We start from the raw sequence: 13,628 nt of genomic DNA on the forward strand, positions 1-13,628 counted from the left end.
GTTCTTCCGAGGTCGCCTGGCAAGACCAGTCTCCACGAGAACACAAGTCCTTTCTTTGCGTTTTTGGAATTGAGAAACAGCCATTTTAAGTAATGCTTTAAAAAAAAAACATGGCGCTGTCCGAGTGCTGAAATGTTTCGGCTCTCCGCACCTTTGTAAATTCTTTGGCTGTTTCTCAATTCCAAGAACGCAAAGAACGGACTTGTGTTCTCGTGGAGACTGGTATTGCCAAGCGACCTCGTAAAAACGAACTCAGAAGGTCGCGAGAACACAGAACGCACCTGTGTGAATTGAGATGTGTGCGATCTTCCTGCTGGTCACGTGACCTCCCCAGATTTCAGCGCGCAAGTCTGCACTCGATGGATCCTCGATATCAAGAACTCATCCGAGTATTTTCATGCGTCTTCTGTACTTGTGTTCTTTAGAATTGGAATTTAATTTCAACGGTTAATGATGACGTAGAGCGAGGACACAAGGACGCAAGATCGCTGAAGAACGCATATTGAGAAACAGCCTTAATCTCTTGTTTGTATTTTTAGAGTACAAACCTTTTCTTGCATATTTGCAAATTATTTTATGAGATTACAATGATTTTGTAGGTTATCAATACATTTACAGCAATTAAAAGCCTCCTATTTGTACTTCTATGACTGAAAAAAAAGGTTTTAAAGGTTTTAATCCAAAAAAATTAACATTTCAATAAAAATGAAAACAACACATTTTTTACATTAATCTTAAACTGGGGATCTTCTTCCTCTGTTTAGTTTTTCTGGCTTTTAAAGGGGACGAGAGCTGAGACTCTCATTGGTTTATTGCACTATATGCCCAAAACACACCCATTACTCATTATGAGAATAGGAACAACCCTTATCGACCATGCGCTCGGCGCACAAACCATTTTTCCTGTCGTTAAATTAGCAAAAGGGGCATCGGACACACCCATTTAGACTGTGTGCCGTGTGCTTTAAACAATGCGCTTATATCGTTTAAAATAGGGCCCAGAATTTTTATTTTAGGGTGAACTATCACTTTAATTATACTTTTCAGCATGATGCAACAGTACAAATTTTGCATCGACACAACTGCCTTCGTGTCACGGTTGTGATGCGATTATTAAAGATTTCAACGTATAAATAGTACTAGTTAAAATGTGTTGTACGTGATGTCACACACAAACAAATGAATTTAAAGAAAGAGACCAACACCACTCAAAAATGACAAGGAGGCAATCACATTCATGACTTTCAGTTTATACAGCAAGGTTGAAGACGACATCACAACCTGACGACAAATGACAACTGATGGATAGCATAACTTGCACACCCCTATGAAGCCCGGCTATGGCAGAGGGCGAGAGGGGCGAGTAGAAGCACTTATGCAGAAAGTCATAAAAGTCTTACGTGTAGCAGCAAAAAAACCACATGAACATACGAGTCCATCTTCTTTTGGTAAAGCAATAGAATACTAAAGACAGCAAAGGCAAGTGGTGTGCTGGGGCTGTCTAGCCAGGGGGGAATCAGGGCCCGAAGGCTGGAGGGGGTAGGGTTTTTGAAGGCACCTCCTCCTAAGAATGGAGGAGAAGGGAACAGTTCACGAGCCCCTATGTTTGGCAAACTGGTGTCCACACAGGCAATCCGGCCTCATTTAAAGCATCATGGCTTTTCTCTCTTTCCTCACTGCTGTGGATGAACAATAAACAAAAATACATTAAAGCTTTAAAACAATTTGTAGAAATCATGTAAGGTTACTGCTTGGAAAAGGGGTGCAATTTAAAGTAGAATGTGAGTGGTGTTTGCACATACATAATGTGCACCCTTTACAAAAAGCAGTATTTTTGTCAAATCAACATTATTTAAGTTAAGTTCAAGTAACATAAAAATATAAGTTAAACAATTTCACCTTGTTTTATAAGTTATGTCAACTTATCACATGTCAAAACTTTGACCTCGTTAGACCTGGGTGTCCACATACATGGACTGGAATCTGTTGTACACAAACATGGACAAATACATTGCCTCATGTTCAAAGAAAAATATTTGGTTATTCTATTTATTGGTTCTTCCTAACCCCAAAATAGTTGGTAGAAATCTGAAAAAAGACAAACCAAAGCTTGGGTCTGTTAAACAGCACGTTAAATTCACTTGCAAAACCACGTTGTTTTAACTTCATGCTGCAATTTTTGAAAGCAAAGTTGGTTAAATCGTATTAATTCATAAAAAAATGAAAAATGTATAACTATTTTAAGAAATTATGCCCAACATCATAGGGGTGAAAGCAAATCGTACAAAAATATACAAAAATGGTCATAGAAATTCATTCAAATTACCCACCTAGTAAAGTACGTTCAAATTGCGATGATTATGTTAAATGTCTCTTTAATGTAATTTCATGGGTACTATAGGCAAAAATGTATTATTCATTACTGGACCAAAAATAGTGCATCAAACTTTAGTAATAAGATGGTAATACATTCAGTGATAGTTACTTAAGCAGGCACCACTATTTATTAAAAATGCTCATTTGTCAACCTTTCATTAATAAACTGTCAAGAGATGATTAATATTGTAACATAAATGGAGAATGAAACAGTGCATAATGCTAGGATGCTGTGTGTGGTTGCAAATGAGTTTCTATGTGGTTGCTATGATGTTTTGAGTTGTTGGTCCATTTCTGCAAAAATTCACCATGTTTTTTGTGGTAAAAGTGTAGTAACCATGTTTTTTTGGTGTATTGATTACTATCAGCAAAACCATGGTTTTACTACAGATACCATGGTGTAACTATGGTTTTTGAAAACCATGGCTGTAAAATCATGGTTATTTTGTGTTATACCACAGGTCTGTTGAATGCTGCATTCTGATTGGCTGAGAAATGTTCTATGGGTGTTGATTATTTTTCTGTAAACCGCACGCCTAACCTGTTTAATGTCTTAAAAATAGGCACCGGAGCAATGTTTGTGGTAACCGTGGTATAAGCGGAATAATTGACTCCGGTCCTTTGGATTATTTGAAAATAATGCACACCTGTGGTGTAACGGCACGACACCAGGTGTGCATTATTTTCTTATAATTCAATGGCCCGTCGTCAATTATTCCTTACGTAAGGGATGGGATGTTTATACAATGTACATATCAGTGGCCGGTGACTTCTTTTTTCGAGGGCGCTCGATCCGAAGTTTGTCACAACATGTAGGTAGCCCATCATGTGTGTGGTTCGTAATTTCAAAATATGTTTTCTGTGCGTCGAGTGAAACAATATGCATCACGTGTCTTGTCAAAATAAGTGTCTGCTGCAGATGCGTCTAAAGGGTTTATGATAAAGAGACGCTTGCGTTTGCCAGATCCTCGCATAATCTCATGAGTAATCAGAGTTTAGTGTTAAGGGAGTGTCTGAGTGTATTTTGTGAACGTAAGTGTCTCTTTTATCATAAACAGTTTTGATGCGTGTGCAGCAGGCACTTATTTTGACAAAACACGTGATGCACATAGTTTCACTCGACGCAACAAACACATATTTTGAAAACGCAAACAACACACGACACTCCGAACACTTGTTTTTTTATCGCCCCTCGGATAAGCAGTCACGAGCTGCGACTGGTACATATTCTGATCTGGACATGTTTTAAATCTGCTTTTATGGGAATTCCTACACTTTAAAAAAAATTAGCATAAAGTTTAAACAACTTGGTTTTGCAAGTCAATTAAACCTACTATTTTAAATTTTGACCTGTGAATAGTTGACATTACTTATAAAAACAAGTTGAAATTGTTAAACTTATAAAATTTTAAGTTAAAGTAGCATAAATATATATAGCATAAATATATATATATTTAGCATGTTTATCAAATATATATATATATTTGATAAACATGCTAAATTTTTTCCATGTACGTATTTTACAAGTTGGCTTATCGAATAAATTCATACAAAGTGATTCATACAAAAACGTACAATTATAAAATAAAAAATAATGTGAAAGCAAATCATAAAAAAACATACAAAAATGTCATAGAAATTCATACGAATTACCCACCTAGTAAAATACGTACAAATTGCAATATGTTCAATGTCTCTTTAACGTAAACGGGTACTATAGGCGAAAATGTATTATTCATTACTGGACCACAAATAGTGTAGGATGAATTGCACATCAAACTTTAGTAATAAGATGATAATCCATTCAGTGATAGTTACTTAAGCAGGCACCACGATTTATTAAAAATGCTAATATACCAACCTTTCATTAATAAACTGTCAAGAGATGATTAATATTGTAACATAAATGGAGCACGAAACAAAATCTGCACATTATTTCCTCTAGCCTTTTAGACTGACCTTATATCAGAAAGTAGAGCTTACTTGTCCTGAATAAAGTCCAAGAGTCGAGGACTTTCATTTACAGTAGGTCTATTATGCAACATGGAGGCCAAAGCAGTAAAAGCTTTAAAAAGCACAGAAATGCCTCTCAGGCTAAACGGGTCAAAGGAGACACTATAGGATGCATTACATTGCAGGGTAAAGAGGGAAGATGGGTTCAAATTACAAGTAAACGCTACACCATATAGCAGAAGACAGACAGGAGGTGGCTGTGAATGCAGCCGTGCAGAACATCTCTCTAATGCTCCCCAAGAAACACAGCCTGTCCTAGATTCCCTGCAATGACATACGCAATCTGGCAGTAGATCAGATACAGCTGTTAGCATGTCTCTGTGCATTTAAACTTATCATTGTTTCGCTCTCACAACAGGGTATCGCAAATTCAAGCTCCCACTTTATTTTCAACTCAGCATTGGGTCAGAAAGGGATAAACCCATTCGTTGGGAACAGTTTATATTTGACCCAACAATGGGTTGAAACAACCTAGCATAGTTTAAATTATAATCCAACAGGTTGGGTTCTATGGAGCTGTCCATAGTTCTGAAATTAGGAGAAATATGCTTTTATTTCTACATGAGCTGATATTTTGTACATTAATGCATTTGGCAGATGCTTTCTAAAGCAACGTACAGTGCATTACAACGTATACTTTTTATTAGCATTCGGTTCAAATCCATGACCTTTGGTACTATTAACGCAAAGCCTTATCACAGAGGATCATGGTGATCTGAATAAATAAATAAATAAATAAGTATATATATATATATATATATATATATATATAGTCAAGTATTAGATCTCTAAACTAAAATGACCTGTAAGGCCATCGTAATATTCTGAGCCACAAGATGGCAGCACTACCATGGTCTTCATGTTACAGCCACTTTATCAATGTCAACTCAAGGTAATCATATGTGGGACAGCTTTGCGTATTGCAGCCTATAAAAACACAGTATCTAAAAAACAGGTGTGTTTTAATGGCATACCTTATTTTAAATCTGTGCCCCCCACACACAAGCACGTGATTAATGACCATTTTACAATTATGGATCATATTTTTCATTTGTGTAATGTGATGTTTGCTTCACCTGTTTATTAAGACAAGGCGAGAAGTCCATCCTGTTTGGGAATAGGCTCAAAACATTTGGCGTTGGTACAGCAGCAGCCTCTTTTGATGATCAGTGAATTGGGCAGTGTTTAGGTGTGTAACAACTCATATTTGAAACGTATTGCACTTTATCCCAGGGAGTGTCTTAATGGGTGGAAATTTAAAATATAATCCAGTACAATTTGTGGTTCCGCGTTGACCTGTAGCATTCATAGGAGGTCATATTAGCTCATTCTGGGTTGAATCTTCATCCAGACTAAAAAGCAATCTGAAGGATTACTGTGAAAACAAAAAAGAACGCCATGGCAACAGTAGCGGGTACCGCGGAGCCTATCGTCGCTATGGAGACTGCATCACTCCAACGTGATTAAAAGTATCCAGTCGAAAGCGATCTCCCCACCGCGCTTGTCTCATTGTTGCACATTAAAAAGTCTCTGAGATTTGTGCTTAAAATGTATTACAAGTCAAAATTCTCAGATTTTCTATCTCTGCACGAATAGCAGAACAAAAGTGCACATACAGCATCTTATGCATCTTTGTTGACGAGACACAAACACAGAAAATAAGCACAATATAAGTCATTGTAAGACACTTAATTCAACAAGTGATATGTTATCCGTATTTTTGTCCAATGTGTAAGAAAACACACGATGGCATTAAATAGGCTACCTCTCCACGTCTTTATCTGCTCTCATTTTCTCGCCCAAAAACTGGAGCAAATTTGCAATAAATAGGCAATGAGCAAATTATTTAGGTCGATATACTTATTTCACATACTGTCTACATGAGTGAAAGTTCCCTAAAAGACCCTAAATAGTCTGTAAGCCAATAGTGGCTTTGTTCTCACAGTAATATGGTTAAATCGAATGGGTGACAAACACTGCATGGGACCGGCGCGTAAAACACGTAATAATGACTCTCGGTCTTGGAAATGGAGCACTCCACTGCCATTAGCCATGACATTATCCCACAGCTTTGCCTTTACGCACCGATACGCGAAGATTATTATTGGTACAGTTCTCATATAAACGCACTTTCTATCAGTCTAGACGTCTGTGAACATCTTTTTAATGTTTACGCAGTTTTGGTTGTTGTGAGCGGGGAAGTTGGGCTGCTTAAACGCGCTGTTGATGCCCTCCTCAATGACCATATATTCCGACTTGCTGAGGGACGACGTGCTACGCGTCTTCTTTAACTCCTCGGAGGAGGACAAAGGCTGACAGCTGCCAATGTGGAGGTACTGAGCCTGCTCCTCTCCCTCAGTCTCTCTGTGGTAGAAATAGTTAAAATTGGACACTATAACAGGGACTGGCAAAGCGATGGTTAACACGCCCGCAATCGCACACAGAGAGCCAACGATTTTGCCCCCTATGGTGACTGGGTGCATATCTCCGTATCCCACTGTCGTCATGGTGACCACCGCCCACCAGAACGCATCGGGGATGCTGTTGAAGCCCGAGTCGGGATCATCTGCCTCTGCGAAGTAGACGGCGCTAGAGAACAGTATAACCCCAATGAAGAGAAAGAATATCAACAAGCCCAGCTCTCTCATGCTGGCTTTCAGGGTTTGCCCTAAAATCTGGAGACCTTTTGAGTGCCGCGATAGCTTGAAAATCCTAAACACCCGGACAAGTCTGATGACCCGGAGAATGGCCAAGGACATCGCCTGCTGGCCGTTTCCTTGCCTTTCTGCGAGTTCAGTCCCTAGGGTGATGAAATAGGGTATGATTGCCACAATGTCAATGATGTTCATTATGTTTTTGGAGAACGTAGCCTTGCTCGGGCACGCAAAAAATCTGACAAGCAGTTCAAACGAAAACCAAATTATGCAAAGGGTCTCAACGACAAAGAAAGGGTCGGAGAAAGGACTCGTGAAGTAAGGGACAGTTCCGTTTATTAGGGGAGCGGCCGTGGCGCGGTCTTTGTCATCACGAAACTCGGGTAACGTTTCCAGACAAAAAATAACGATAGATATTAAAATCACCAAAACCGAGACGATAGCAATACCCCTGGCTGGACCTGAGCTCTCTGGATACTCGAACAGCAACCACACCTGTCGCTGATATTCATTTGTGGGCAAAGGGCGCTCTTCCTCTTTTATAAAGCCTTCATCTTCTCTAAATTTCTCCATGGCTTCCTCCCCAAGTTCATAGAAGCGTATCTCCTCCGAGAAAATGTCAATAGGAACGTTGACAGGTCTCCGTATACGCCCCCCTGACTGGTAGTAATATAAAATGGCATCGAAGCTGGGGCGATTTCTGTCAAAGAAATACTCGTTTCTCAGTGGGTCAAAGTAGCGCATTCTCTTCTTGGGGTCTCCGAGTAAAGTCTCAGGGAATTGAGAAAGGGTTTTGAGCTGGGTCTCGAAACGCAAGCCTGATATATTGATGACAACTCTTTCGCAACATTCATGGTCTGGCTCGTAGCGCTCCAGCGAGTGGTGCCCGGGCAGCGCCGCCGACTCCTCCAGCATGTTGTCGCAAGCAACAATTGTCATGATGTATTGGTCGTTTTCGGCGTAGCCGTGGTTTACGAGGTTGCCCCTGTGCTTGGTTGAGGAAGGTGGAGGCGAGTGGAGGAGACTGAGGTGGTCGTCCATACAGCTGCTTAGGTGGAGGGGCAGTGGAAGCCGCGCCTCCACTACGAGCTCCAGTCAGCCACAGCCGCCCGTTGCAGCCGCGCGTCCTCGCGCTTTCTCCTTTCTCCCTCTCGAATCACTACTTTCTCAATACAGTCTTCCCGCCCACGGCGCGCGCACCGTGGTTTATAAACATTCCTGTTCCCGCCCACGGCGCGCGGATGCTCAACGCACATTTACGAGTCGCCCAATCACAAACTTGACAGACATAAACATGAACCTCAGACGCGCGTCACTGAAGCCCACCCCGCTGTTTGTAGGGGAGCGTCCGTGCGACGTTATTCCAAAATTTACCCAAAATAAATCAAATCAATCAAACAGTTATTAAACAGTCGGTCTTGAGATGTTAATGTATGAGCAAAGTTTTTTTTTTTTCAGGAACCAACACGTAAAACCTCAACAAATGCTTTAGTCGTTTCTGACGTGCTTTGAATAGGCTACTCAGCTTTGGGCAAAGGCTCCAGAATGTCAACGAGAGGTGGCATGTGCACCTGGCCCCACTTTAAAGATAAAAGGAGGACGTGCTCTAGCGTCACTGTTATTGACATTTAGAGAGCAGCAGGGACTTCATCTTGTTGCAACCCTATATCACGAAAATGCGTGACTATTTCACGCATGGACCATCACAAGGGTGCATTAGTTCATTTAATAAATACAGAGAGATGATGATTATTTGTTTGGGCGGGTGTGACGGTGTAAGCCACAGTAATGGATTTGTTTATTTATTCATACACTATGATTTATAGATATGTTGATTTTAACCTCACATGATGGCACATAAATATTTTTTTTTTATTTTGAAAGAGATTGAGAGACACATTTTAAAAGAGCACGCTAATGGACTGCGCCTCTTTAAGCAAAAATAAAGCAGAAAAAAAAAACATACTGATGGAAATATGGAGCTGTCCGTAGTTCTGAAATTAGAAGAAATAAACCGGAAATATATGATCACAATCTAAAATAAAACACAATATAATGTATCAAACTAATTATAACTTTACCTAAGGGTATTCACACTGCAGTATATTAGTGGGTAGATCTATTATAATTTCATTGGGATGTCTGTGCACATGTTTCACATTAAAAGTAAATCTAATGGCTGTTTAAAACAAAATAATCTTGATGCGTATAGGATTTAATATTAACAATTAAAGTCCTTACAGGTGATTCTTAAATAGTACAAATTATTTAAAGGTGCCAAAGAATGCATTGAAATAATCTGTTAAATTGTTCATACATAGAAGGTATGTAACTTTAATAAGTGCAAATATTATACAGAAACGTTTTCACATGTCCATTTACAACCCTGGGATTTGTCCTTTGAATGAAATGGTCTATTTTTGCCCGATTTGGAAGGGTCATGAATAATAATGTTGAGCTCTGCTCCTATTTCCTTTGCTCTGCTTTGAGGCTCATGTTGCTCATGCCAGTAGCTCACATTAGTAAAGAGATGTAAGCATACACTGTAAAAAAAATCCGTAGAAATTGCAGCTGGGTTGCCGGTAATTTACCGTAGATTTACATTTATGTTATTTACTGGCAAGAGTTTGTTCAAAGTTAAATGAACATTAAACATTTACAAGTCTTTGTCTTTACAGAGTAAAACTAAAAAACAGCATCAAGCAAAACATTCTGGGAAACAAAATCTGAAGCAAAAACAGAAAAAGGGTTGATGATGATTTCTGGTTCCCAGAATGCTTTGCATGAGGCTGATATTGTATAGTTTTATTCTGTAAAGATAAAGACTTGTTAATATTTAAAATTTATTTAACTTTGAACAAACACTTGCCAGTAAATAACATAAATGTAAATCTACGGTAAATTACCGGCAACCCAGCTGCAATACCATTGTAATTTCTACGGATTTTTTTTACAGTGTAGTCACGGAATTTTGTGCTTATTTTTCCGTGGCATTCTCATGGATCTCCGCATTTTTCCATGGCCCTGCTACCAACTGTTTTTTTCCGTGGCATTCTCACGGATTGGGTACTCAACTGTTTTGTCTTACCATTCTTACCATTTTCACTTCGGTTTAGGGTTAGATTTACATGAAATGACATCCCTACCCAAACCCAACTCTAACCCCAACGCCAAGCGACAATTGTTTAAAGTTTAGAAAATATAAAAGAAAAAAAAATAGTATAAACCAATACTTAAAGTGACATACTAACGCAAACACCAAATCTAACCCTAAACCAAAGTGACAATGGTTTGACAATAGGAAAAAGCAGTTTAGTAACTAATCCGTGAGAATGCCACGGAAAAAGACAGTCCGTAGCAGGGCCACGGAACAATGTAGAGATCCTTGAGAATGCCACGGAAAAATGAGCACAAAATTCCGTGACTATCCCACGGAATTTTAACGAAAATACTAATTTTTAGGAACAACTAATTGTTTAAGATTGTTAATGGACGTTTCTGAGTGGTACATTTTTTTGTTTGGACCTGCAAAACGTAACTGTTATGTCAATAGTAGGACTTCAGCATAAACGCTAGCATATAGCATTCACTAGCATATACTGCTAACTCAGCAGTCATTGTTATTAGTAAAAAATTAAACATATACATAAGAATGAAGAAACAAACACGTTTAAAGCTCACAATATGTTATTACCATGTACAGAGCTCTTATTATTAATCTTTGCCTAGGTAAATACAGTTTTAAATACACAAAGCCACAGGTGTGTAAAATGAATAATACTCCACTATTAATTGAGTTTGGCTTAGTTGCATTAGCAGCGCAAAAAGCCATTGGTTCGATCCCAGAAACAGACAATATACAATCTAACTTGTAAGACAACTGAATGATTACTTGAAGTTACACAAACTGAAAAAGTATTTAATATGCTTTCATTGGCTCCTTGCTTTATTTAAATGCCCTAAAAATTGGTCCGTATGTCAGAACTATAATTACTTCAGTCACTGATTCATCCTTGATATTTTGTGTTATATAATGTCTCTCTTTTGAGGTGAGATAGGGTGGTCCAGAGCCTTTGTTAATGTCCTGGGAGTAGCTGCAGATCTGAGATGACTTTATTAGTCCTTCTGTAATGGTTAGGTAATTAAATTCTGTTTTTCAAATTGTTCTCCAGTTGCATTCATTACATGCTCTCTTCTCCTGCTACTTCAGAGTGTCTTTTGTGTGAGTGCAATTTGTCCTTGGGGTTGTTTTCAAACTCCACATTCACACGTCACTCTTGACGCACTGCTCTGTGAGTTTAATGTATTTTTTTGTACTGTTCTCTGTGGTCCACTAATAACATTAGATATGTTTTTACTTAAAAAATCCTCATAATTAGTAAGTAATAGGCTTTTCTCTGCCCTGTTTTTGAGTCTTTATTTTAAAACACTCTGTTTTTGTGGAAATTATATGAAATTGCACACTATAATTATTTTAGAAGGATATTATTTTGCAATGGCGGTCTTTCGCATTACTATGAAGTGATAGTCACACACAAAAGTTTGCGTTTTGAAACTTACAGGCTTATTCATCAATATCAGTCATGTGCCTTTACTGTCTATGATTCGAACGAAAGACAACATTTCGCACCTCGACTGTCATGAAAAGAAATGCTACTTTCAAAAATATCATCGTTAGGGTGTGATCTTTACTTGATCCCTGATGCGTTTTTCCAGCCGCTGTCCGGCGCTACTGAACTACCACTACACTAAGAAGGCACGACACAACATGAAACTTTGCTCGAAGTATCACCTGGATCTTTACACCTGAAACGCGAGCATTGAAGACATTGTTTGTGTCAAACAGAGTTTACTAAAAATAAAGGTTTTGTACAACTGACTTTGGCTGTTATGGTGTCTCCTCGCCATCTTTGACAGACGTAAAGAATCGATGTCCAAATGCGAATGAATGAATCTCATATGAGGCTCCTTTTTCAACTAGAAGCAAGGGCGTAACTTTGGGTCTACCATTGGGGGGGTTAAACTCGCGGCATATTTATTTATTTATTTATTGAATTCTTGTGTAACAGGTAACATGCTAATTTGCCTTTCCTGTATTAGAAATACATTAGTGATACTTTTAGTCCAGTATAAGAAATAGCAGATAAGAAACTGTTCACACATTATTATTAGACGATTCTTTCACCGAATATACAGCGTACCTAATTGTAACAACAGAGTACCTCTACAGTACGTACTTGTAGTTATAAGGGAACAATATTTTAAGTTTGGGGTAATAAGGGGGTAAGAATATATGGAAAATTATTCTCTAAGTATTTCATAACTACAGGGTACCTATTGTAATATTACGTGGTATGTATGACTTACGTGTATGGGTAATATGGTCTATGTGTAATATGTTTTTTTTTTTATATTTGCTACTTACCTGATGAAGTGTTTTGTATAGCCTACAGTTGATGTCTACAAGCCACGTCGGCAAATAAAATATAACACACAATAAAAATAATAGCAACTTGTACCTCTTTGATCTCTATATGTATACAGGAGTTACCAGGTAACTCTTATATTTGCGGGCTGTAAATTGAAGTGGGGCTTATTCCCCGATTGTTCTGTGTATGTACCAGGTAACTCACATATTTGTGGGCTGTAAATTAAAGCGGGGCTTATTACCCGCTTGTTCTGTGTAGTACCAAGTAACTCTTATATTTGCGAGCTGTAAATTAAAGTGGGGCTTATTCCCCAATTGTTCTGTGTATGTACCAGGTAACTCTCATATTTGCGGGCTGTAAATTAAAGTGGTGCTTTGTTCACCTCTTGTTATAAATGTTATAGGGTAAATACCATAAACATACAGAATATTGTTATTTTTATTTTAAAACAACTTTAAAACACTATAATTAAGCCAACACTTAATTTTTATTATCACATAACTTTTATTTAAAATAAAAAGTCATGACAATTTTTCATTGTTTTTGCGGCTTGGCTTCCTCTGTTGGTGTTCTTGTCCACTCGGATGATGAGTTGATGTCGTCTCACAAATTCTGTTCTGCATTACATATAAAAAACATAAATGAAAGCCTTCAGTAAATGTTTCTTCACTGTGCCTTGACAGAAACAGAGTTTTCTGAGCCAGTTACGTTAATAAATTTAGGCTATGTGCTAGCTAACCTGCTACCGTTAGCTATAGCAACTTTCTTGAAAAACATTGTTTTAAATGCATGAGTCATGTATTAACAAAACCAGTCACCTTATTCAGAATGCGGATCCTGCTAACATCACTCGCAGCTGTACTCCACAGTGAGGAACGTTTTTAAAACCTCTTAAAGAAATTTCACCTCAGGATCGCGTTCCAGCAAACCTCCTGCAGACGGCCGCGCGCTCTACACCTGCGCAGTAGCCTACGCATGTAGTCTTCTTTTGCTTTAGCGGGAGCTGATATCTGCTGTTTTTTCATTCTGGTTTGCCATTGCATAAATTATATTTGGCTAAATACTTGTGTTTACAGTAAATAAATTGCAAAGCACCACTTCAAATATGTCCGCAAATGTAGGAGTTTCCTGGTAAATAGGGAATAAGTTGCTATTT

General features: G+C 38.4%; 1 protein-coding gene across 2 annotated transcripts; it reads right to left on the reverse strand.

The window, feature by feature from the left end:
* Nucleotides 1-739: 739 nt before the first annotated feature.
* LOC135772871 (potassium voltage-gated channel subfamily A member 3) lies at nt 740-8,382 on the reverse strand. Of its 2 annotated transcripts, none has more exons than XM_065282436.2 (2): nt 5,466-8,138; nt 740-1,679 (listed from the first exon to the last, which is right to left on the reverse strand). In XM_065282436.2, the coding sequence occupies exon 1, from the start codon at nt 8,082-8,084 to the stop codon at nt 6,531-6,533; it is 1,554 nt and encodes a 517-aa protein (XP_065138508.2). In that variant the 5' UTR covers nt 8,085-8,138; the 3' UTR covers nt 740-1,679; nt 5,466-6,530. The 2 variants fall into 2 exon arrangements, with proteins under 2 accessions (XP_065138508.2, XP_065138507.2); XM_065282435.2 differs by having other exon boundaries at nt 741-1,676; nt 5,466-8,382.
* Nucleotides 8,383-13,628: the final 5,246 nt, after the last annotated feature.

Source organism: Paramisgurnus dabryanus, chromosome 21, assembly GCF_030506205.2.
Source record: "Paramisgurnus dabryanus chromosome 21, PD_genome_1.1, whole genome shotgun sequence".
Lineage (NCBI taxonomy): Eukaryota > Metazoa > Chordata > Actinopteri > Cypriniformes > Cobitidae > Paramisgurnus > Paramisgurnus dabryanus.

Coding starts and splice junctions, on each gene's coding strand:
- LOC135772871 (XM_065282436.2), bottom strand. CDS start 8,084: ATGGACGACCACCTCAGTCTCCTCCACTCGCCTCCACCTTCCTCAACC.